Source organism: Halichoerus grypus, chromosome 9 (assembly GCF_964656455.1).
Source record: "Halichoerus grypus chromosome 9, mHalGry1.hap1.1, whole genome shotgun sequence".
Classification (NCBI taxonomy): domain Eukaryota; kingdom Metazoa; phylum Chordata; class Mammalia; order Carnivora; family Phocidae; genus Halichoerus; species Halichoerus grypus.
In genome coordinates, this window is record NC_135720.1 from 134,906,280 (window position 1) to 134,931,305 (window position 25,026).

Genomic DNA, 25,026 nt, shown 5'->3' on the forward strand with positions numbered 1-25,026 from the left:
TGGTTGTTTCAAGCCACTGAACTTTCAAGGCCGTTACTGCTGCCTCACGTAGCATAAGGGGACCCACACGCAAAGAGGTTATTATGAAGTGAACCAAGACTGCTACCATCTGGTACTCTCCACTCACAATCTATCCTCCCTCCTGCAGCCAAATTAATTTCTTTCATGTTCTGATCATGTAACTTAAAAAGTTTCTTAAATTCCAGTGTAGTTAACAAACCAGGTTATATTAGTTTCAGGTGTACAATATAGTGATTCAACAATTCTGTACAGGACTCTGCTCATCGTGGTAAGTGCATTCCTTAATCCTCTCCACCTGTTTCATCCATCCCCCCCCTCCAACCACCTCCCTTCTGGCAACCACCAGTTTGTTCTCTACACTTAAGAGTCTGTTTTTGGTTTGTCTCTTTTTCCATTGTTTTGTTTGTCATATGTGAGTGAAATCTTACGGTGTTTTTCTTTCTCTGACTGACATACTTCACTTAGCATAATATTCTCTAGATCCACCCATGTTGTTGCAAATGGCAAGATTTCATTCTTTTTTACAGCTGAGTAATATTCCATTGTGTATATAGACCACATCTTCTTTATCCATTCATCTATCGATGAGCACTTGGGCTGCTTCCATAATTTGGCTATTGTAGATAATGCTGCTATAAACATAAGGTGCCTATACCCCTTTGAGTTAGTGTTTCCATACTCTTTGGGTAAACACCCAGTAGTGGAATCACTGGATCATAGGTAGTTCTATTCTTCATTCTTTGAGGATCCTCCATACTGATTTCCACAGTGGCTGCATCAGTCTGCTTTCCCACCAACAGTGCAAAAAGGTTCCTTTTTCTCTACATCCTCGCCAACACTTGTTGTTTCTTGTGTTATCAAAAGATTTTAGCCATCCTGACGGGTGTGAGGTGATATCTCATTGTGGTTTTCATTTGCATTTCCCTGATGATAGTGTGACCACATAACTTTTTTATTCAAAAGTCCTAAATGATTCTTCACAGGCTACCAGACTGACACCAGACTCCAACCCTCCATAAGCTACCTACTTTCCATGTTTTTTGACTTTATTTTTTTGAGAGAGAGAGAGAGAGAGAGTGTGTGTGTGTGTGTGTGTGCATGTACTCAAGCACACGCATGGGGGGGGGGGCACCGGGAGAGGGAGAGAATCTCAAGCAGACTGAGCCCGACATGGGGCTTGATCTCATGACCCTGAGATCATGACCTGAGCCAAAATCAAGAATTAGATGCTTGACCGACTGAGCCACCCAGGTGCCTCCTTTCCCAGTATTTTAATATGCAACTTCTTTCCACAATCTAACCAGAGTTTGCACTTCTCAAGGTAGTTGAGTTTTCCTTGGTTTTCCCCTCTGGTTCTTGATACAGAACTCCTAAATCCCTGGGAATTTCCCTAGTGATAGAAGCCTCTGTTGTTCTAAATGAGGCAACTCCTGATAGGCTCCTAGGTAGCTTCACAGTGGGGGATGCCTGCCAGGAAGACCAAGCCTTGATCAAAAGCTTGGAACTTTCAGCCCCCACAGCCCCCAATTCTCTGGATAAAGGAGAGGGGTTGGAGATTAGTTAATAATTGATCATACCTGCATGATGAAACCTCCATTAAAACTGCTTCCAGGTTTGGTGAATGCATCCGTGTGCCAGAAGGGTGACACACCCCAACCCCAGAGGAACAGAAGTTCCTGTGCTTGGGACCCTTCCAGACCTAGCCCTACATACCTCTTTGGGTGCTCAACTGTACCCTTTATAATAAACCAGTAAACCTAAGTAAATGTGTCCCTGAGTCTTATAATAAGCCATTCTAGCAAATTACTGAACCTGAGGAGGGTATCCTGGGAAGCCCTGATTTGTAGCAAAGTCAGAGGGAAGTACGGGTAATCTGGGGACACACTACTTGTGATTATTGTGCCTGAAGTGAGGGCAGTCTTCTGGGACTGAGCCCTTAACCTGTGCCATCTGGGCTAGCTCTGGATGGCTAGTGTCAAAGCTGAATTGCCTTATAGGATATCCACCTGTTGTCCAAAGAGAATTAGAGAATCATTTATTGTGGAAATGCCACACGTTCAGATCAGTGTTGTGACTATAGAGAAACAATTTTCCTTTAACATCAATTACTTTGTTTCTGTTCCTCAAATACATCTTGATTGCTATCCCATATCTTTGCCTTTTGAAATCATACCCGTACGTGAAGGTCCTCCTCGAGCCCCACTTGTAGTTATGAAGCCTTTCTTCCTCGGAACTCATAAAATATTGAACCAGTGAATGACGTTTATCATAATCTATTTTCTATTACCTACAGGGCTGAAGGTTTATTTATTTGTTTTTAAAGATTGTATTTATTTATTTCTCAGAATGAGAGAGAGAGAGAGAGAGCACAAGCAGGGGGAGTGGCAGGCAGAGGGAGAAGCAGGCTCCTCACTGAGCAGGGAGCCCAACGCAGGACTCGATCCCAGGACGCTGGGATCATGACCTGAGCCGAAGCAGATGCTTAACCAACTCAGCCACCCAGGCATCCTGGGGCTGGAAGGTTTAATCCTCCTTTCTACATTTGGATTTGTAGAGGGCAGGGACCACGGGTTTAATCACCTCGTGAACCCTACAACCTCCTCATACAAGACTTTTCACCAATGTTCTCAATTAATAGTTGTCTACTAAATGACTTTTGAATGCATAAGAAAAAAAATTACTCCTAAGAAAAACACACAGCAGGAAGGTGATGCTAACACGGAGTTTGTGCAGTACACCACTCCGAGACACAGATATAAAGGCAGAAATGTAAGCGACGGCTGCAGAGCTGCTGCATTTACCTGATGGCAGCTAGCACAAGGCTCAGGACGGATGCTGAAAAGATGTTCCATCCTCAGCCATGTGTTTGGCCGCAAACAGTGCTGTCCAACAGAAATATAATGTGAGCCACGTATGTAATTTAAAAATGTTTTCAGACACACATTAAAAAAATAGAGATAAAATCAAATTTTAGTATTTTTATTTAACCTGATCTATCCAAAATATTCACCTTATGTACTTTTTCTCGTACTAAGTCTTTGACGTCTGATGTGCCTTCTGCATGTGTGACGCATCTCAGTCCTGAGCAGCCACACGGCGCATGCTTGAAAGCCACATGGCTGCACGGCGGCTGTCTGGACAGCGTAGGTCTAGAACTCCTCTCAGCTGAGGCCAACCCTTGGTTTTCAGAAAGTCACCAAGTGAAGTGGGAGAGGCAACAGAAAATGACAGTAGTCATAAACTGTGAAAAGTGAATGAGATGGCATAAGCTGTGCATCATAAGACTGTCCCCTCCTTTCTTCTGAGCAATTTCTACAAAGTCAGATTTTTGGTACACTGGTATGACTCTTCAAAGGATACTACTACACCTGCACTGTAATGTCATTTTCTTCCGCTCACGATTTTGCCAACAAAATTATGGAAATATAGGAGGGATCGAACACCTTGAAGTTCAGTAGTTCCTAACCACACTTATAAATAAAATAAAAAAACATTTGAAGTGAGTTTAATTAACAACATCAAATTGTTCAAATAAATCATACACCAATTTCTGAGGTATTAAACATAATGATGAAGAGTTAAAGAAAAAAAAGGAAACTGAGTAAAAAAGGAAGTGATCTTGCAGACATTTACATCTTCCCCAAACTCTTCATTCTTATTGCTTCCTCCTATCTTTGCTCCATAAAACCCAACAAACAGAAAACCTGATTTACACCCACGTGGTGTAACAGAAAGTACAGGCGATCAGAAGGCCTAGGATTGGAGCCAAGCTCTGTCACTGGATGGTTCTGGCCAAATTCACTCCTTCCCATCAATCTCCTCTTTGAATAAGAGGGTCTGAATGGTCTGAGGTCAGAAACTTACTCCAGCCCTGCAGTGCTCACTTGGCACATGGAAGGTGTTAAATAAACACTGAGAGAGAGAAGAAAACAGGAAAAGGAGGAAGAATTCACTTGTTTTTCTGTGTGTTTCAATGTAGCTCCTCAGGAAAGACACTTGTGCCAGACATGACAAAGCATGAGAAGTGAAGGTTCCTAGAACGTGCCAGACATTCTGAGGGCCAAAAGGGAGAACTGGAACCGGCTCCTCTCTAAAGGCAAAGCTACTGGGACTGAGGACATTTCCCTGTTCTTCAGCAACAGAGCATGCATACTGGCATCATTAGATAGTGATTCTCCACACACACGTGTCTTCTCCCTCTGTACCACCTCCTGCCAAAATCCAAAGTTTATGAGAAGGTGGCTGAATGAACAAGCAATTAATACATCTAAGACAAAAATCTGGACACAAAACTAGTCACACTGATAAGGAAAAACACACCTACCTCCACACTGAAAATTAGGAGGCAAAGCCTCTTTGTTTTTCATTTTGTTTTGTGTTAACAAGGAGGCATAAAGCAGGTGTCTCCATGTTTGTCTAAAAGCTTTCTTTTTAAGGGAAACAGGACACACTCCTATAAACATTGCTTAAGAGCTACTGGCAAGAGGATTAAAGGTATGTGCTTGGACTATGCTAAAATTAATGTCTGTCTGTTCAGGAGTACACACTTACAAAATTTAACACTTGCCAAAGAGAAAAGTCCAAATACATAGCATAGGGCAATTTATACAAATATAAATTTCCCTTTCCATCCTAACATGCGACATACACACGCTATAAAAAAAAAAACAAACTTCCATCTAACTTTTAAAAGTCAACCAGAGAAATAGCTTCATCTTTTCCTTGCCTTAACACTAGAAAAAATAACTTTTAGAACAAAAGAAACCTAATTTGGAAAGAACCAGTGTCTAAGTATCCTCCTGGATGCCACCACCACCAGCTGGGCCACAGTGAGTGTCTGGTTTCCCTTTATTTTTATTGGTTCTTCCTCCTCTCCCCATTCTCCAGAGCAGGATGAGTCCCAAGGCCCAGTTTCTATTCTCTCATGTCCTCTGTTCCTCTTAATTCTCTCTTCCTTGACAACATAATAGATACCTCTTCCTTCCACCTCCTCTCTCCTCCTTACCAGATTTTCCCCAACCTTCCTAGGACAGAGACTGCAAACCTTGCATAATCGCTAGGCGTCGATATCAGATGCTTTGCCAATCTCTCCCAATTCAACCCACTCTAAAACCCAACCCATCAACTTCTCCCTGCACCAAACCAGCTCTTTCTTCTTGAGTTCCTGCTGAATTGTCAGTCACTCTGTTTCAAACTCCAAAGTCCACTCCAACTCTCTCTGTTATATTGTCTCTTATATGCTCTCAGGATCCAAGTCCTGGATACTCTATTTCTGCAACATTTTGATAATGTGACCCTTCCTCTTCTCCAGTCCCCTGGCACTGCATCAGCCCTGGCCCTTATTACCTCTTTTCTGGCATATTTTATGGAATGCATCTCCAGCTGCCTACCTCCTCCAACCAAAACCAATTTATTTTATATTCTGCTTTCACATTAACCTACTGAAACAGAGCCTCAACTAGCCCACTGCTTTGGTCAAAATTGGCGGTAGAGAAACACTGAAGGTACCCAGGGCTAACCCTGGCATCAAGGCCTTCCAGAGCTGGATCTGCATTCAACCTCTTTCTAGATGAGCCACCCAAGACTCCCCTTCATGTCCAACTTTGTGCCTTATCATTCCATGAACACAGTTGACACTCTTCTCTTGGCAGATCCATCTACAATCAAATGACCAAATATATGTGAGGCTTTAATAAAAAGGTTTTGTGCGCTTTTCATTAAGTATATCCCTAAGTACTGAAGGTCTCTGAAGCTACTGTAAATTATTGGGCTTCTGTTAAATTTTATTTTCTAATTGTTTATCACGAGTATAGAAAAATACAACTTGTATTTTGACCTTTTTCCTGCCACCTTGCCATTTGTAAGTTCTAGGAACTTGTTTGGAGATTTCTTAATGTTTCGAAGTATGTGACTATATTGCCTATAAATAAAGACGCTTTTGTTTCCTCCTTTCCAATCTGAATATCTTTCATTTCTTTTTCTTGCCTTATTGCACTGGCCAGGACATGCAGTCAATGCTAAATGGAAGTGGCTAAAACAGTATCTTTGCCTTATTCCCTATCTTAGGTGTAAAGTGGTCAGTCCTTCACCACTAAGTATGATGACAGCTGTAGATTTTGAATGGATGCCATTTACCACATTAAGTTTCTGCGTCTCTAGCTTGCTTCAAGTCTGTATCATAAATAAGTATTAAATTTTGTCAAATGTTCTTTTTCTGCATCTACTGAGATGAGCACATGGTTTTCCTTTTTTATTTTGTTGGCATGATAAATTTACATTTTTTTAATAATTATAATAGACTATTTTTAAAGCAGTTTTAGGTGTACAGAAAAACTGAGCAGATGGTGCAGAGGTCCCATATACCCCCTCTTTTTTGGGTACCCCCCATCAGTTTCATCTATTAATAACTTGATTAGTGTGTAATATTTGTTATAATTGATGAACCAATACTGATAAATAATTAACTACTAACCCCCACAATTTACATTAGGGTTCACTCTTTTGAGCTATACAGTTCTATGAGTTTTGATAAATGCATAATGTCATATATCCCCTATTATAGTATTATACAAAATGGTTTCAATGCCCTAACATCCCGTGCTTCACCTGTTCCTCCCTTCTCTCCTCCCACTCCCCCCACAACCGCTGATTTTTTTTTCTCTTTGAAGGCAACCAAGTTTTCACTGAATTTAATTTAGATTTAAAGTGAATCTGGCATATTGTAAGTACTGAGTTAAAGATAGATACTATTAATAGTAACAACGGAAATGGGATTCTAAGAGTATAGTAGCAGGGATGAATATAAAGAATATGAGACCTTTCCTGCACAACAGCTGGGTAGGAATAGTGCTAACTTAACCAAATATTCAAAATGACGCCCCCTCCCTTCTCCTTATCAGTACTCTTACCTTAGAATATCTCTTAGTAAAATGTGCAAGATCCTTATACATAGTAGAAACAGTGCATATTGCAAGTAGGTGACTATCATTATTTACCATCATCACATAATTAGACAAAATTTCAACTACACAAAAAAAATATTCCTTAAAACACAAATCAATGACAAGAGAATCCATGTTTCTAGTGCAGTTTGTAAGATCTCATGGGAACTCTGGGTTCAGGCCAGAAACAAGCATCTGGATAATGGACTAGCCAGATACTTGGATCTTTCTTGAGAATGGAATCAGGGCAGACAGTGTTCTCTGGCTTAATCTCTAGCAAAGTGGCTCTGTCCATCAGTGAAGGGAAGTAAAAATTTAGCTGGACTCCAACCTTTTTTTGTGCTAAACTGGTGAGTGTCCTCCTGCTCCAGCAGATCTCTTTTTCTTTCTTTCCTTTCCTCACACTTCCAACAGTCATTCTGTAGCTTCCATGTGCTATGGGTACTGTCCCAGGTACATGATAATTTTTGTAATGTCTGTAGTTTTGCCTTTTTCAGAATGTCATATAGTTGGAATCATACAGTATGTAGCCTTTTCAGATTGGCTTCTGTCACTAAGCAATATGCGTTTAAAGTTCCTTCATGTTTTTTCCATGGTTTGATAATTCATATAGTATTCCATTGTATGGATATACCACAGTTTGTTTATCCATTTACTTACTGAAGAACATCTTGGTTGCTTCCAATTTTTGGCAATTATAAATGAAGCTGCTGAAAACATTCACATATAGGTTTTGTACGGACAAAAATTTTCAACTCATTTGGGTAAAAACCTAGAAGCATTATTACATAGCTATACAATAAGAATATGTCTAGCATTGTTAAGAAACTTCCAAGCTGCCTTCCAAAGTGGCCACTTTTCATTCTCACCAGCAATGAATGACAGTTCCTGGTGCTCCACATCCTCACCAGCTATGGTATTGTCAGATGTGTCCAGATTTTAGTTGTTCTAACAGGGATGCAGTGGCATCTCATTGTTGTTTTAATGTGAAATTAACCATTTTTCATGTGTGTGTGTTTGCCATGTGTATACCTTCTTTGGTGAGGTGTCTGTTCAGGTCTTCTGCCCATCTTTTAACTGGGTAGTTCATTTTCATACTGTTGAATTTTAAGATTTTTTTTTTTAATATGTTGGATAAGAGTCCTTCATCAGATGTATTTTGCAAATATTTTCTCCCAGTTTGTGGCTTTCTTTTCATTCTCTTCACAGTGCCTTTGCAGAAGTTTGTACTTTTAATGAATTCTACTAATCAATTTTATTTTTACAGGTCACACTTTTGATGTTGCATCTAAAAGGTCATCAGCAACAACAAGATCTCTTAGATTTCTCCCACACTATCTTCTAGAAATTTTACAGTTTTGCATCTCATATTTAGGTCTATAATCCACATTGAGTTAATTCTTATGAAGGATATAAAGTCTATATCTAAATTCATTTCTGTGCATCCTAATGTCCAGTTGTCTCCACACAATTTGTCTCTTCTGTATTTCATTTTGTTATTTCTGCTAACCTATCTTCTAGTCATTTAATTCTCTCTTTGGCTGGATCTAGTCTTCTGCTAAACCCTAACACTGAACTTAATTTTGGTTTTGAGATTGTCAGGGTAAGAATTTCTACTGGGTTATTTTCCAAATCTGTTTTGTCATTTTTTATAATTTCTGTCCTCCCCAACATTTTAAAGTTTTATCTTTTATCACTTTAAATATAATAAGCATAGTTACTTTAAAGTTCATGCTTAACAATTTGAACATCTGAAGCATCTATGGGTCTATTTCTACTTTTTATTATTTTTGCTATTTCCTGTCCATGTTGCCTTATCTTGTAATACACCTCTTTATCTTTGATTGTGTGCCAGACATTGTATTTTTAAAATGGTCTGTGGAATCTTTAGAGACTTGGGATTACATTTGCTTCTGCCAGATGCCTATGGGAACCTCTATTCTAGGATCACTCTGATCCAATTTTAGTGCTTGAGACTTCCTGGATCACACAAAGAACTTATAACCACATGGTAATCCATGTGAAGGTAGGTTTACTTCTGTTTCATCTTTATACCTCACCCAAGGCTGCATCTCAATCTACTCTGCCAACCCAAAGTATAAAGAGTTTACCAAGGATTCCACCTCTGGTAAACTCTGAACTCCAACACTTTTGTCCTCCTAGGCTCCCCAGATCCCATGAGGCTGTCAGAAACACTGCTCTGCCTTTAAGCTGCTCTACCTGAATGGCATACACTCAAAAACCAGGCTCACCTCTCTAAATTTCCACCATTTCTTGGATCCTGATTTGGTAATTCTTCACTAACTTGGAATTTCTCCAGTGCCTTCAGGCATAGGTTTTTAGTATTAGTTTCAGTCCTAGCTGTCCTCAGATCTGCAGAAGTCAGAATGAGACCCTTCATCCTATGATTTCCACAAATATTTTGCCTCTTGTGGCCTTTAACACAATTGATTTTATACTAAATTGTGCCTATGTTCTCTACCCAAGGAGAATTCTCCTGTTTGCAGGAGAATTTAGTGATTCATCACTTACATATAACACCCAGTGCTCATCATAAAAAGTGCCCTCCTTAATGTCTATCACCCAATTATCCCATCCCCCACTCACCTCCCTCCATCAACCCTCAGGCTTATTCTCTATTATTGAGTCTCTTATGGTTTGCTTCCCTCTCTCTTTTTTTTCCCCTTCCCATATGTTCATCTGTTTTGTTTCCTAAACTCCACATATGAGTGACATCCCATGGTACTTGTCTTTCTCGGACTTATTTCGCTTAGCATAATACTCTCTAGCTCCATCCAAGTCATTGCAAATAGTCAGATTTCATTCTTTTTGATGGCTGAGTAATATTCTATTGTATATATCCACATCTTCTTTATCCATTCCTCAGTCAATGGACACTTGGAGTCTTTCCATAGTTTGGCTATTGTTGCTAATGCTGTTATAAACATCAGGGTGCATATACCCCTTCAAATCTGTATTTTTGTATCCTCTGGGTAAATACCTAGTAGTGCAATTGCTGGGTTGCAGGGTAGTTCTATTTCTAACTTTCTGAGGAACCTCCATACTGTTCTCCAGAGTGGCTGCACCAGTTTGCATTCCCACCAACAGTGCACAAGGGTTCCCCTTTCTCCGAATCCTCATCAACATCTGTTGTTTCCTGTGTTGTTAATTTAGCCATTCTGATAGGTGTGAGGTGGTATCTCATCATGGTTTTGATTTGTATTTCCCTGACGGTGAGTGATGTTGAGCATCTTTTCATGTGTCTGTTAGCCATTTGGATGTCTTCTTTGGAAAAATGTCTATTCATGTCTTCTGCCCTTTTTTTAACTGGATTATTCATTTTTTGGGTGTTGAGTTTGGTAAGTTTTTTTATAGATTTTGGATATTAACCCTTTATCAGATACGTCATTTGCAAAAAAAAATCTCATTGTTTAAAATCAATGAAATTTCGTTTATGTAATCATCATTAAAAACACTTTTCCCTTTCCTATCTGCTGTCAATGTTTACAGTTTCTGCAAGAAAAGACCTTATTTATTTTAATGTCTTTTTTTCAAAATAACACTCTATTGTGTCACTTATTTCAAGACCAGCTTTATACTTCTCAGATGTGCCTTATGACATGCATAAATACATATATTTAAATGTGGTGACTTCACATTGATTTTATTTTGAAAATTTCATGATACTTCGTAGGAACTATCAACAGAACACTTAAGGAAACCACTAAACTCGGGCACCTGGGTGGCTCAGTTGGTTAAGCGACTGCCTTCGGCTCAGGTCATGATCCTGGAGTCCCAGGATTGAGTCCCGCATCGGGCTCCCTGCTCAGCAGGGAGTCTGCTTCTCCCTCTGGCCCTCCCCGCTCTCATGCTCTCTCTCTATCTCATTCTCTCTCTCAATAAATAAATAAAATCTTTAAAAAAAAAAAAAGGAAACCACTAAACTCTATATACTGAATAGAAAATAACCCAGAAAATCTTTATGTATAAAGAAATCAGTGATTTTTTTTTAAAAAAATGTATTTTTGTGCCCTTATTTCAGTGCTTTTCCTTCACTAAGCCATATATCAAGTTGCGTAGGATTTCATTGCCTTTTTCTGTGGGGAAAGAATTAAATGCATCACAAGGTCGACAGTCTGTTCTGAAACTTCTAGGACCAACAACAAGGGAAGGAAAAGCTACTTAGGGGAACTCACATCTTTCTGAGTAGCAGAGACACTTTTTTGGTTGCAGCTTTTTGGGACTATGTCCACATCAGTAAGTGCTCAGGGAGAACCTTCTAATTCCTCAGGGTTGGCCAGAGGCCAGTGCTTACATTTCTATAACATCATATATTTCCTCTTTCTTAAAAGATCTCATACTATTTATTCAATATGTACCTTCCTTGCTGGAGTTGAAACTTTTAGTGCCAAGGACAACTCCTGTATTGCCTTCAGTAAACATAAAGGATAACATTTAACATTTTGGTGGGTTTCCACTTCTAAGAGCTAAGCTAGATTTTCCTTTATCGCCTGAGAGGCAAGTAAGCCAAATCTACTCTAGAAGCCTTACCCTCCCCAGCATGTCTTAGATTCTGACCATGTAATGGGGGGTGGGGGTGCTTAGCCTGTCTTGATTCCATCTCAGAGACCAAAGTTATAACCAGCATTATTGGTCAGGGACTGGTTGAATTTCTCCTTCCTTTTGGCACTAAGTGTCCCTTTGATACCCAATAAAATACTCACCAGTAACAAAACCAGCCTTCAGTTATTCATGAGTTGATCATTCAGACCCCCTCCTTCTCATATTCTTTTTCCCCACCTACTCTCTAACTTATGGGTTACTCCCCTGGTAAACATGCCATTGAAGCTGCCCAGAGCAAGGAGAACAACTCCAGTCAGTGGACTTTGTGAGGGGCTAGAAACTCTAACAGAGCACACAGAGTTGGTGGGCAGCTAAAACACTACCTGAACGTCTGGAGAATTTCCCTGATACCATCAACTATTCTTGGTAGTTCATCTGTCCAGTCAACAATCATTCCATGATGTTACCAGTTTTGTCTTTCCATTTTCTAGGTGGTGATACTCTACCGTCCCAGCTTCTCCACTTACCCAATGTGTAAAATAAGACACACCATTCACTCTCTGAGCCTCATTTCATCATCAGTAAAACAGAAACAGGAAGCTGACAGCTTTGCTCTGAGGACCAGAGCATTAATTCCAAGAATGAAATAATGTATGAAAGTGCTTTGCAAATGTAGAGGAGCATTCTAATTTTATGTCATTACCGACATAAATTGTTTTTTCATGGTTTAAGTTTTAATTAGAATGCCGATTTTTCTTCTCAATGGGAGAGGTGTTCCACATGGGTTACTGTGATGGATGAAGTCCTGGATATTTGCACACTTAGTATGCATGCCAAATTCCGCATCACTGCTTACCTTGGGAGGTTTCCTTAATGATGGAAACAAAAATTCAGCAGAGGTAGAAAGGGTTGTCAACACAGCAGCCACATCACAGGGAAGCAATGAAAGAGAAAAAAACATAAGGGAAACTCAGCATCTTGATAACATGATCTGAAAGGTACTCTATTTTACAAAGATGAGAAGAAAAATTCACTTTACTGCCTGCAGTGATAAACTATTATATTTGTTTAATGGGGCACCTGGGTGGCTCAGTCGGTTAGGCATCCGACTCTTGGTTTCGGCTCAGGTCATGATGTCAGGGTCATGGGATCAAGCCCCGCGATGGGCTCCGGGCTTGGAGGGGAGTCTGCTTGAGATTCTCTCTGTCCCTCTACCCCTGCTCCCCACGCCCAAATGAATAAATAAATCTTTAAAATAAATAAATAAAAGCCATGGTTCTCAAAAAGTTTCACATATTTCAACACCGAAGAGAAATTTCAGAACAAGTTATATCCTTCTCCCACTACCAGCCACACATGCACTTTTTTAAACTTTAATTTTTCCATTTCTCAAAAATGACTGAAATTACCACCTGGAGAAAACTCTGAGAAGCAAACAGTTTTCAAAGTAACAAACCAGTAGGCTGAGTTGCTCTGCAAATGTTTTCCATGTATACCAAATTAAAAAGCTGAACTATGATTATGCAATGCGATCCTTTGACAGTTCGTAGCTTTCCTGATGTGGTTGTTTTTAATCAACCTCCAATATCATCCATTCATAAACTGTGAAATTATTGTGAAGTAGAAATAAGGGAATTTTTCCCGTGGCTTTATTCCTTCTTCACAAGGAATAAAATCTGGAGGATAACAAAACGGATTTTCAAGCACAGAGGGCATGGAAATCAAAAGGTACAGGCAAAAATAGCACGGTGACCTTTCTCCAGCATTGGGCCCACCGCTCCGCACAGAGCTCTGAGGGCCCTAGATAAAACCCGGAGCTCAGCAACAAGGGAAGAATGTCCATGGATTCCAAAATCAGGTAGACAACTCTAAAGGTCTAAATCTAGGGAAAGAAAATCATGACATTCCTATAATGATGAAGCTGGAAAATCATCTTGGAATTCTATGACTGAGCTGAAAGGATCCCTTAGGTCATTACCTCAGACAGTTAGGCACAATGGGAATGTGGTTTTTAATCTTCAGGTTTTAGAGGGGAACCCTATCTAGAAAAACTGGTATCTCTGCCATCAAGTAAGTCTCAACATTCTGTCTACCCTTTCCAACAGGATAAACATTTATGAATGTTATAAGAAAAATGCACGAGTGCTTTTAATCTAAGAAAGCAATGGGATCTTTGCTCAGTGCTTAAACTTTTAAGGTTTCTGCCAGGAAATCTTCCTTAAATGGAACACTGCTCTGGAAGGCATCTGTTCTGAGCAGGTAGAACCATAATGAAAACATCATGCAAATAAAATAAGAGAAGGTTTATTTGCTTTACTTTTTAAAAGCCATTTAAATCACTGCTTTATTTAACAAAGGACAGACAAGTCACTGGGGTTATAATAAGGCAATCATATGAAACAGCATGGACCCAGTTAATAAAATAAACATTCCACATTAAGGCTACGATGAGCCATGCAACCTAATGGGGTAGAATGTGCTAACAGGAATCCCAGGGATCTCTCCGGAGTTTTCCTGTGCCTCCTTTATGCACAACTGTGTCATTAGCAGCAGCAGCAGCAAAGAACAGGTGCTGGCCTGTAACCAGTAGTATATTTACCTCCTGAGCTAACAATAAAGCTATCCTATCTTCACTGACATTCCAATGTGGTTTTCCACTATTCTTCTTAGGAACCAATCTTATTTCAGCATTATAAATATTTTTAAAAATATATCCCTTTCACTTAGAAAGACAGCACATATGGGAATGGCAATATGGTTCTGCTACCTTTTTCTGTGTTTCTCAGGATTGTTTAAGAATAAACGGAGAGGCGCCTGGATGGCTCAGTCAGTTAAGCATCTGACTTTTGTTTTCAGCTCAGGTCTTGATCTCAGGGTCGTGAGATGGAGCCCTGTGTCGGGCTCTGCGCTGGTGTGGAACCTACTTAAGATGATCTCTCTCCCTCTCCCTCTGCTCCCTCCTCCCCTCTTCTCCCTCTCTTAAAAAAAAAAAAAAAAAAAAAAAAGGAAAAAAGAATGGAGACTGGGGAGAATGGGGAAAAGGGAAGTCACTAAATGGACCTGATGCTATCCAAATTTACTCATCATTTAGTTTAGAACAAAGACCCTTACTAAAGTAGGAAAAGCAAGTCACTTAGTGTACTACAACTATACTTTGTTAATTGGTAAACCTTTCCTGAGATGTGAATTAAGAGTCCAGGAACTAAGTCATCCTAATGCAGAACCATGATTTACTACCCCAATCCCCAGAGGCTACATGACATTCTCTGGTAGTTGTGAAGAAAAAATTTTCCAGTATAAGTAATACTTATACTATAACTAAATATAGTTTGCTATCCCTTGAAAAAAACTAATACGATACTACAATGTAAAGATAAAACTTTTCATACATATATACGAAAAAGGATGAATAACATAAACCATCTATCAAACATAATCAATATTCATATTTTTAAAAGTTAAGGCCTCTGTTGATTGTATCAATGAAGTCGTAACAACAAAGAGTTTCCTCTAACCCTCTGTAAGGTCCAGCCTATTACAGATACCGGCATGGCTCAGAGAGAGGCAACATCCTTGGCCAAGCAAACATTCAACCAACCACAAAGAATATCCCTTCAAACAGACCTCACTGACCCACAGGCATAGGCTTGGCTGCTGACTCATCAGAAAGTAGAGCATTCCATGGACACTCAGGGAAAGGTCTGTGTACCAACCACAACTCTCCACTGCCCACCTTCTCATTCATCTTCAAAAGAAGTCCTTGTTTCTAATCATGTGATCCTCTGTAAGTTATTATGAGATTTTTTGAGTGTGTATTCCAAAGAAATAAACTGAACACAATTTGACATTTCAGAAGCCAACAAGGTTGTGTTTCTAGATCCCAGGATTTGGAGAGAAAAGAAGGAGGTGCATGCTAGACTGGCACTCAATTCACCCTCAATAAATGTTCGCCATTCTGTATATGGTCTCTGTGTGCCAGGTCACCTGAGGATCATATGCAAAACTTACAGAATGAAATAAAACAGAATGAGGGGGTTGGACTAGAATGTCCCCAATCTCTTCCTGCTCAGGAACTGTTTCACAATAATATATAATGTTAGAAACCCTGGTGGGAATTATTTGAGCCATTTCATAATTTTGTATGGTCCATGAAGAAGGAAGTGATTTTTAAATCAAATGTACTATTTTCAATAAGTATATCATTTCACAAATTTCCCTAACATTTGTTATATGTGAAAATAAATTTTGACTTCTCTCCACTTCCAAAAAAAAAAAAAAAAGAAGAAGAAGAAGAAAGAAAGAAAAAAAGGAGGTGCAGTGATAGTAGCTCTATTCTGCAAAACACCAAAGCTGCCTTCCTCAGGATAAGCAAGTCAATGGATCCCTTCAAGGTCACTCACACCAGGTACATTCACCACGCAGTCCCTGTCATTTCCATGCCTTCACGCCATTTCTGTCTCCCCGGTTTGCCTGAACAAATTTCCCCACTCTCCAAGACACGGCTCAAAGCTCAATTCAACTATTTCAATTCCTCAAGCGTTGTTTGAGACCACCTTGGCCTTCACCACCGCTGACAGGATACCCCAGGATCTCTATGGTCAACAAAACAGCTTAGCACCTCCTGGCCCACATCAAGTACTGTAGCCTTCGGGAATTCTGTCTTTTAGTCTCATGTATCCTTAAAATTTTAACTCCCTGAAAGCAGAGGTCACGCCACATGCTACTTCCATGACCTCCACTCCCAATCCCACATACTCATACAGAACTGAAGGCATTACAATAACTCAGAACTAATTTTTTACATTATTGAGTTAAACATAATCCAGATGTGAAGATTTTCTTCAGAGTACCACCACAATCCCAAAATTTGGGGGCAAGACTGCTTGCATTTAATAGTAGTGAGCACTTCAGAGATTGTTAGAAAATGTCGCCTGTTTCCAATGACTTATTTAAAAATAGCTATTTCTCTAGACCAGCATTTCATATAGAGAAGTTCAATCGGATGTTAACAAGGGTCAAACCCTCAAAAGCTTCGGACGTCAACTAAGTTCAGAAAGGCAGTTTGGTAAGACTAAAGGAGATACACACATGGAAACAGGACTGTAAAGATAAGGTGGACCTATACTGGGCCAGGTCTTGAAATGAGGAGCTGGTCCTTAATTTAGTAGGTAGTCCAGACATGGGAAGTTTGACAAACACATGAAATAAAGCAGTATAAATCACATATTACCACAATAACCCTATATAGCTATAGTTCTTTCCTCATACCTCTCGTTGGAAGATTTATGGGACAAGGCGCCTTCTGTCCATTATTCGCACCCTATCAACTATAGTTAGCTACTCAGAAGTTAGATGGCCAAAGACCCCAATGTGCATGAGCCCTAACACGAGTCAGTGCTTCAGGAGACATGACGGATCAGGGTCTTCTTCTGAAAGAGGAATTTATCTTCCATGTGTTAACTACTTTACTGATTGAATGTCAGAAATTGCCACAACCTCTATCTGAAAGATACACAGCTAGATGATACCTGACTCCTGAAGATGAGTCCAAGGACATGTATTTCACGAAGTCCCTGATCACCCCTTCCACTCTCACACAGAGAACAAAACACTGAGTCACCTCAATTGTCCAAGTACTCTATTCACCAGTAAGTATTTATTGAGTATTGATTCCTATGCTGCAAAGTATAGGTGCTTTGAGGGATATTCAGGGTAAGGAGGCATGCTCTCTGATCTCAAGAGGGTTAACATCTTGTGAGAGAGACAGATACATACGTGTATAATTGACTCTAAGCGGACTGTAATTAAGTGTCCCGGCACAGACAGGAACAAAGCTCTATTCGGTCAACAAATATTTAACACCCACTGTGTGCTACTTTGTTATAGTACAAAAATCAATTAGATATGTTGTCTTTCGAACAATAAATGGAACTTATATACACATATCACAATACAATGTGACGTGCACAGCAAGATCAGTTGAAAAACAGGGGAAGGTTCTCAGAAGAGAAAACCCGAAGGATAACTGAGAAGGCTAACGAGAGTCACCAACCTGACAAGGCAAAGCAATGGCATCCCAATGGGGGAACTCTGTGCAAAAAGCATCAGAGCACACAGCCCACTTGAAGACCAGAGAACTGTAGGCTTGTTCTGTTGCCAAGCTGAGCGGTTTGGCCACACAAACAGAGACGCTGGGACACAGGGTGCTACGGGATTGGGGTTTTGTCAAATAGGTGGGTATAAAGGTTCCTCTTCAACCAGGATTTATTGTCTGCAGCTTGAAGAGAGGTTTACATGCCTGTGTACCAACAAGTTAATATATCCATACATTTAAAACATGTAAGAAGCACGTCTCTGAATTATAAAAGCAGAAGGGGCTACATACCCATTGTGAGGAGCCTTTGAAACCTATCACAAGAAGAATGCGAATGTCAAAACATCAAATTCCATGACAAAGGCTGGTTTGAAAGCTTTAAAAACGAGTTAGCAGATTAAAAAGCTCACAGGAAGCTACAGCAAAATTTTTGGAACACACAAAGAAGCCGACCCATTCAAGGGACGTGTTACCAGTCAGAGCAGACTTTTGCAGACTTTTAACACCAATATATCTGGTTTGCTTTGGAAGAGCACGTCTTCTAGAATCTCTTGGGTTTAAGATATATGTTTAATATCATTTTTCAGTTGTGCTTCTCTTAATCCCCTATTCCTATAAGACTTTGATCTTGCCACCTATGGATTTTGCTAAATGTAGTGCTTTTCAGGAACACAAACCCTGGCAGTTGGTGAGAGGCTGCTATGGTTCCTTGGAATGACCCAATAGGGCCCAGGTTGAGTAGGGAAGGATGTAAAGTCAGGAGGAGGATGACAGACTGGGAGAAAACAGAGAGGTGAGAAACCCGTAGTCTGGATAAAGGCAAAGAGCAAAGATGCTGGAGGGTGGGAAGAGAAGATGTGACAGTCAATGAGCGAGATGTAGTATATCAGGGAAAGAGTGTGTTACAGGGTGTTCAACTCTGACCTGGTCATAGCAGTACTCCTGTGAAACAGAACAGCCCTTATTGGGGTGCCTGGCTGGCTTGGTCCATAGAGCATGCTCTTGATCTTGGGATTGTGAGTTCAAGCCATATGGTTAATGGTATCAATTAGAGCCATGTCTGTGCCAAGGTCTTTTATAAATATAGAGGAGAATCTCAAAGGAGAAATGACTTTTATGTGCAGGAAAGGGATGGTATGGCAGTGTGGCATGAGGAGGCTGCAAACTACCACTTCCCTCGGGAAGGCAGGAAACTGAGCACCTAGATGCACTGGGAGCAAATCTTAGGCAGCGAACAGCTGAAACAAAGTTGGAGAGCACAGGATAAGTTCAGGGAGTAGCAGGTAGACCAAGGTAGTGGAGAGCAATAAAGGAGAAATAACACACAGCGACCCAAGTGCACAGAGCACTGGGGGCCATGCTGACGTTGACTTTTTCCAGAAGCAACCGCGATGGATGGTTTGTGCAATGAGAATAACACGGCTAGATGTGTTTTAGGAGGGGGTGAGGGAGACCCCATCAGAGAGGTCAGCAGAGAGGTACATACTGATGACTCCCTAAGGGGCACCAGCCATAGCGTAAGTTGGCACCACTGCAAAGGCAAGAGAAACAGTAGAAGGGAAAGGAGAGAGCAAAAGACGTTTTGCAGGAGGACTTGGTAAGACCCGCTGATTGGCATGCCCCACCCGCCCAGCCTCCCCACCATGACGGCAAGGATGGAGACACTGCTGGGTGCCGCGGGGTGATCGCACGCAGTACTTCGTCCAGACCTTAAGGCTACCCTCAGGAGAAGGATGGAGGCTAAAACGGCTCTAATCATCTTAACGTTTAATATGTTGTGAGTTTAAAATTCTAATTCCAAACGCATGTGTAATAAAATCCCAATAATCCAAATATTCCTTTACAGAAAACAACTTCTTTTAAAAAAGTATCGGTCCACTTAACCTGCTTTCATTCGCCATAAAACTCAAAAAAAAAAAAAAAACATTTCATTTTGCACTGGAATGGAAAGACTTGTAGTTTGATTTTTTTTTTTTCTTTTTGCTATATTTGCACTACATCCTTATGGCATGACTACGTGGAATTTCTTTCTTTTTTTTAAGATTTTTTTTTTTAAAGTAATCTCTACAACCAACGCAGGGATCAAACTTACAACCCTGAGATCAAGAGTCGCACGCTCCACTGACTAAGCCAGCCAGGTGCCCCTGGAATTTCTCTAAGTAAAACAGGATAGCGGTGACGGGTCAGGACTGGGAGCCAGACAACTCTAGCTCTGCCACCATCTGTCTATGTTGACGTTGGGCAAGTTTATTCAACCCCTCTGAGCCTCAGTTTCTGTGTCTATAAAATGGGGATAGAAGAGCATTCCTTCAGGACGAAGGATGACATGCACCGCAAGGCTAACATTACCCATTAGCGCACAGTCTTCGCTCAATAAATGTTAGATCCTAGTGCTGTTGTTACAACAAACAGCCTTCCAGGATGATACACGCAAAATACCAACACAGCTCAAATCCGTTTCATCTAGGAAAAAGTTACTGAGAGCTGAAGAATGAGTGCACTTTTTTTTTTTTTTGGTGATAGAGAAAATTCATGACGTTAAAAATAACACTCTTCAAACAGGGAGAGCAGAATGCTGATAACTGTCAAGAACACAACTCTCTTACACTCTCTTAAAAAAGTTCAAAATGTTTTCAGTGTTCAGAAATTAGTTTTAGAGAAAAAAGAATCCTTAAGCATTAAATTGAATACAACATGTACTGAGTCCTAGGCATCTTCACTGGTAAGAGAAGAATGCCTGGGAGGGTCGGCAGCAGTGAGGGCCAGGTGGGAGGGGACCCCAGACTCTGCAAGATGCCCTGCCGCTCTGTTTACTTCAGTGATGGTGGACCCCAAGCGATGCATACCACCAATGCCACAGTGATTTGTGTCCTTTCCCCTTAAGGGAAAAAAAAGTGTTGTTTTGTTTTGTTTTTTTAAACATGTATAATAAAGGAAGGGAAAGAATAGAAAGAAAACCCCTTGGAAATAATTAGATAAACATGTATAAAGTTGGACACTTTCCTAAGAACTAAACTATATTAATTTTCTAGAAAAGAATCAAGAGCAGGTGCATGAGCACCAACCCTGGAGCCCACTTCATCAAGCTGATCATAACCAACGTCTGTCCCGGTCCTGCTGCCCTCAACTACAGGATGAGTAAAACTCCCATGACAGATGGCAAAGTGGCCACAGGAATAATGAGGTAAACTTTAAAGAGAGTCTTTATTAAAAAATGACCTCGTATTTAAAAACTTGTCATTTATTTTCTCAGTCTATTAAGTAATGGCTCTTCACCATGCCACTCGCCCAAGGACCAGGAAGTACTGTTGAAGGACTAGGAAACTGGCAGTAAAAGGGCAAGAGGTCAGCAGGAGAACCGGAACCCAAAGAGGCAAACAGATTTGGTTCCCTTTCCTAAAGTGGCAATTTGAATTTTCAAGTGAGTACCCGTGAAATGCGTCCTGGAGGCCAGGATGAATATTTACGGTTCACTACTGAATCCACTGAAATAATGAGACAGGGGGATTTTAAAGCAAAACAAAACAAAAACTGCCATTCTGTTAGTCATTGTCAAAAACATCTTCTGCAATAAAGACGATCAACTTAATAACAGAAGCAATAAACTTCTGAAAGAGGGTAATAGCAAAACCTTACAACTACCGCAGGAGCTTTCCTATCAATTCAGGTCTTATAAAATTAGTGGTACTATTTTAAAATTCTGATGATTCCAAAAAATGTTTTAGGGTTATAAGAGTGTACAGATATGATATAATAAAATGCTAAATTTTTAAATCGTTTTCTTTCTGCACAATTGTGTATAATCTGTCGCCACCTAGCAAGATGTGACTTTTAACGATATAGGCCATACCATTTCCACTCAGCAGGAAGACATGCAGTGGGGACTCTACTTGGAACTGACTAAAGCCCATTGGTGTGCATCAAATGGCTAGCAAATAATTTGTATTCCGTGCAGTCTGGTCAAAGGACCCAATCGACCAGCCAATGGGTTACCAACCTCTCCTAATACTAGGTTCATCTCTGCTATAACACTAGTAACTGTAAATATGCTTCTAATAACATTTTTGCTGGTTAAGATTATTTTTTTAACAAACAAAATTAAAGGCATTCAAGTTGAGTCTACAATCTACAAAACCCAACCTTAGAGGAGGGGAGAGGGCTAGAGGTTGAACCAATCACCAATGGCCAGGGATTAATCAATCCTGCCCTCATCAATCATAATGAGCCTTCATAACATCCTAATAGGTGGGGTTCAGAGAGCTTCCAGGTTGCTCAACAGCTGGAGGTGCTGGGAGGGTGGCATATCCAGAGCGGACACAGAAGCCGTGTGCCCCTTCCCATGCACTTTGCCCCATGCATCTCTTCCATCTGGCTGTTTGAGCTGTATCAGGATAATAATAATAAACATAATAAACTGATAACCTAGTAAACAGATTGTTTTCCTGAGTTCTATGAGCTTCTGTAGCGAATTATCACACCTGAGGAGGGGGCTGTGGGAAGCTCCATCAGTCAGATGCGCAGGTGACAACCTAGGACTCACACTGGTATCTGCGGTGGGGACGGAAGAAGAGGGCAGTCTTGTGGGACGGAGCCCCTAGCCTGTGGGATCTGACAATGACTCCAGGCAGACAGGTGTCAGAACTGAACGGGACTGTAGGACACCGTGCTGGTGCCCACAGAGAACAGGCAACTGGTTGGTGTAGGGAAACCCCGCCACATTTGGTGGCCAGAAGTATTGAGAATGGAGTAGCAAAACACAGTTGTTCCCTTTCTCGTGGTTACTACCTGGGCCAATCTGGAAATATCTCCCAGCCCTGTGCTCCTCACAGTGCAGTCAGAGGGTAGGTGGCGGTCCATGAACTCTTACCAGTCCTGGAGGAGTTAAGAATCTCCTCCAAGGTCCTGGCCATTCTCCACCTCCTTTAGAAGTAAAATGCCACGATGCCGTCCCTCCTCCAACACTTACAAAGGTATCTGTCTCTGATGGATTGGAGTTAAAAAGCAAAAAGAAACGGTTCCTTTGGAAGTTTGTTGTTTTTTTTTTTTTTAATTGCTGCCCAGAAGCCAAGTAGAAATTTCAGAGGAAAGTATCATTTCTAAATAATCAACTGGTTAGGGCGCCTGGGTGGCTCAGTTGGTTAAGCGACTGCCTTCGGCTCAGGTCATGATCCTGGAGTCCCTGGATCGAGTCCCGCATCGGGCTCCCTACTTGGCAGGGAGCCTGCTTCTCCCTCTGAGCCTCCCCCCTTCTCATGTGCTCTCTCTCTCATTCTCTCTCTCTCAAATAAATAAATAAAATCTTTAAAAAAAATAATAATCAACTGGTTAATAAAAAAAGATTACAATAAAATGCAAACCTTGAGGTGAATACACAAGTATATTCATAGTAGTTATTAACCCAACACGATGGTGCTCCTATGGTCTACATATATCTCCAAAATGAAAATGGGTGCACAAAGCAATGGAAAGTTGTACAAGTGATACATGATTTCAGGTCATCACTATCATCAATAACAGCTTCCCTGCCTTTTTTTCTAATATTGTCAAGGAAAGTCACACCTGAGTTGTCCCTCCTAACAAAACGTGGCCAACTACAGCTGTGGGCTAAGGCCTCCAAGAAACCCCTGGGCAGGGGCACCTCTGTGGAAAACTCTTCACCGAGCTCTTGCCCCACCCTCATCACCATAGCTGCAATTCCCAGCCGGGCAAAACCTGGCACACTGGGTTAACCAAAACAAAACCAAGCAGAGAAAACATGGCTTTTGGGCAATTTTCTCACTGTGTCTTCAAAAGTATCATGCAGTGAGGCTTTAAAAAAAAAATGCAGCACAAAGCACCAATTCTTAATTTAAAATCAAGGCTTTAAAAAAAAATTGCAGCACAAAGCACCAATTCTTAATTTAAAATCTGTGAGGCCATTCTCGGGCTAATTCTCAGTCTATCTGCTACTAATAGACTTGATCTTTCAAGATGCGGCTGGAAAGAAACATCCATTTAACTATCTGGTTTTACGCTTATTTCCAAGATTAAGTCTCCATGCATGTGAGTTTGTACCGTGAGCACATACACTTACGACAGTTTGCTCATGATCACCGAAATTTTCTACATTAGGGAGTCAGAGCCAAACACCATGCTATACGCAACAGCTTCACAAAAGCAGGGATATCAGCCGAATAATCCTAGTGGGACAGACAACGGCGTGGTATGAGTCGTGTACGGCAGGGTTCCAGAAGCAGGGCTCCCATTCTTTGTCCCCACCACTTTCTCCTGATGGGACCTTGGATGTGGGGGCTAAATGAATTAATATATGTGAAGCCCTTAGAGATATCAGGGTTACACAGGTGATTCACGAATCTCCCACCTTCAGCCGTTGATTGTACCTATAATCTCCTTCTCTCCACTTGCCCTAGAAATAGCCGCCGCTGCTGACAACAGATGCTGGTGGACTTCGAGAGCCTCAAGGACCCACCGCCTTGAGGGCTGTGGGGCCAAGACACCGTTGACTCAGTAGCCCACATACACTGTCAGATGTCTGTGCAGGACCACTGAACTTCAAAGTCACACTGGGTCAAAGCATGAAGGCGGGACAGTTACAATTCCAGTAACTCCCATCTCTGATACGGAAGAGGTTTTAGGAGGCAGGATGGCATCCCTCATCCCTATCTACAATACAGACATGGGAGCTGCTTATGAGCCCCTGGCAATAATGTGTTCGTGACAAAAGCCATACCAATGGCAAGCATTCAGGGCAATGTGATTCTATTAGGAAGCATGAGGGGTTTTTTCACCCTTCATCATGGACAGGACACTAAAGCCCATATGTATCTAATAGCATTTCAGGCAGGATCCATGGACTGATTTTAAATTATATTCAGCCTCAGCACTACAAAGAAATGAGCTATCAAGCCACAAAAATACATGGAGGAAACTCAGATGCATATTACTAGGAGAAAGAATCCAATCTGAAAAGGCTACATACTAAATGATTTCAACTCGATGACATTCTGGAAAAGGCAAAGCTATGGAGACAGTGAAAAGATCAGTGGTTGCCATGGGTTGCTGGGGTGGGGGGAGAGGGGACAAATAGAGCACAAGATTTCTAGGGCAGTGACAATATTCTGAAAGATAGGATGGACATATGTCATTATACATTAGTCCAAACCCATAATGTACAACACCAAGAGTGAACCTCACCTAATATTAATTACACACTTCGGGTGATTACGATGTATAGGTTCATCAGTTGTAACAAATGTACCGCTCTGGGGCAGGATGTTGATGCATGGGGGAGGCAAGGGGTATATAGGAAATCTCTGCCTTCCTCTCAATTTTGCTGTGAACCTAAAATAGCTCTTAAAATTTTTCTGATTTAAAAAAAATTTTTTTTTTTTACCTAAGCCAAAACAA

General features: G+C 40.8%; 1 protein-coding gene across 5 annotated transcripts in view; it reads right to left on the reverse strand.

Moving 5' to 3' along the window:
* The window catches only part of KIF13A (kinesin family member 13A), a 206,778-nt gene that overhangs the window by 114,319 nt on the left and 67,433 nt on the right, over nucleotides 1-25,026 (reverse strand). For all 5 annotated transcript variants that reach the window (XM_078055730.1, XM_078055727.1, XM_078055728.1 and 2 more), the window contains exon 3: nucleotides 12,382-12,394. In XM_078055730.1, the coding sequence (XP_077911856.1) occupies nucleotides 12,382-12,394 (13 nt within the window). The remainder of the gene's footprint in view (nucleotides 1-12,381; nucleotides 12,395-25,026) is intronic.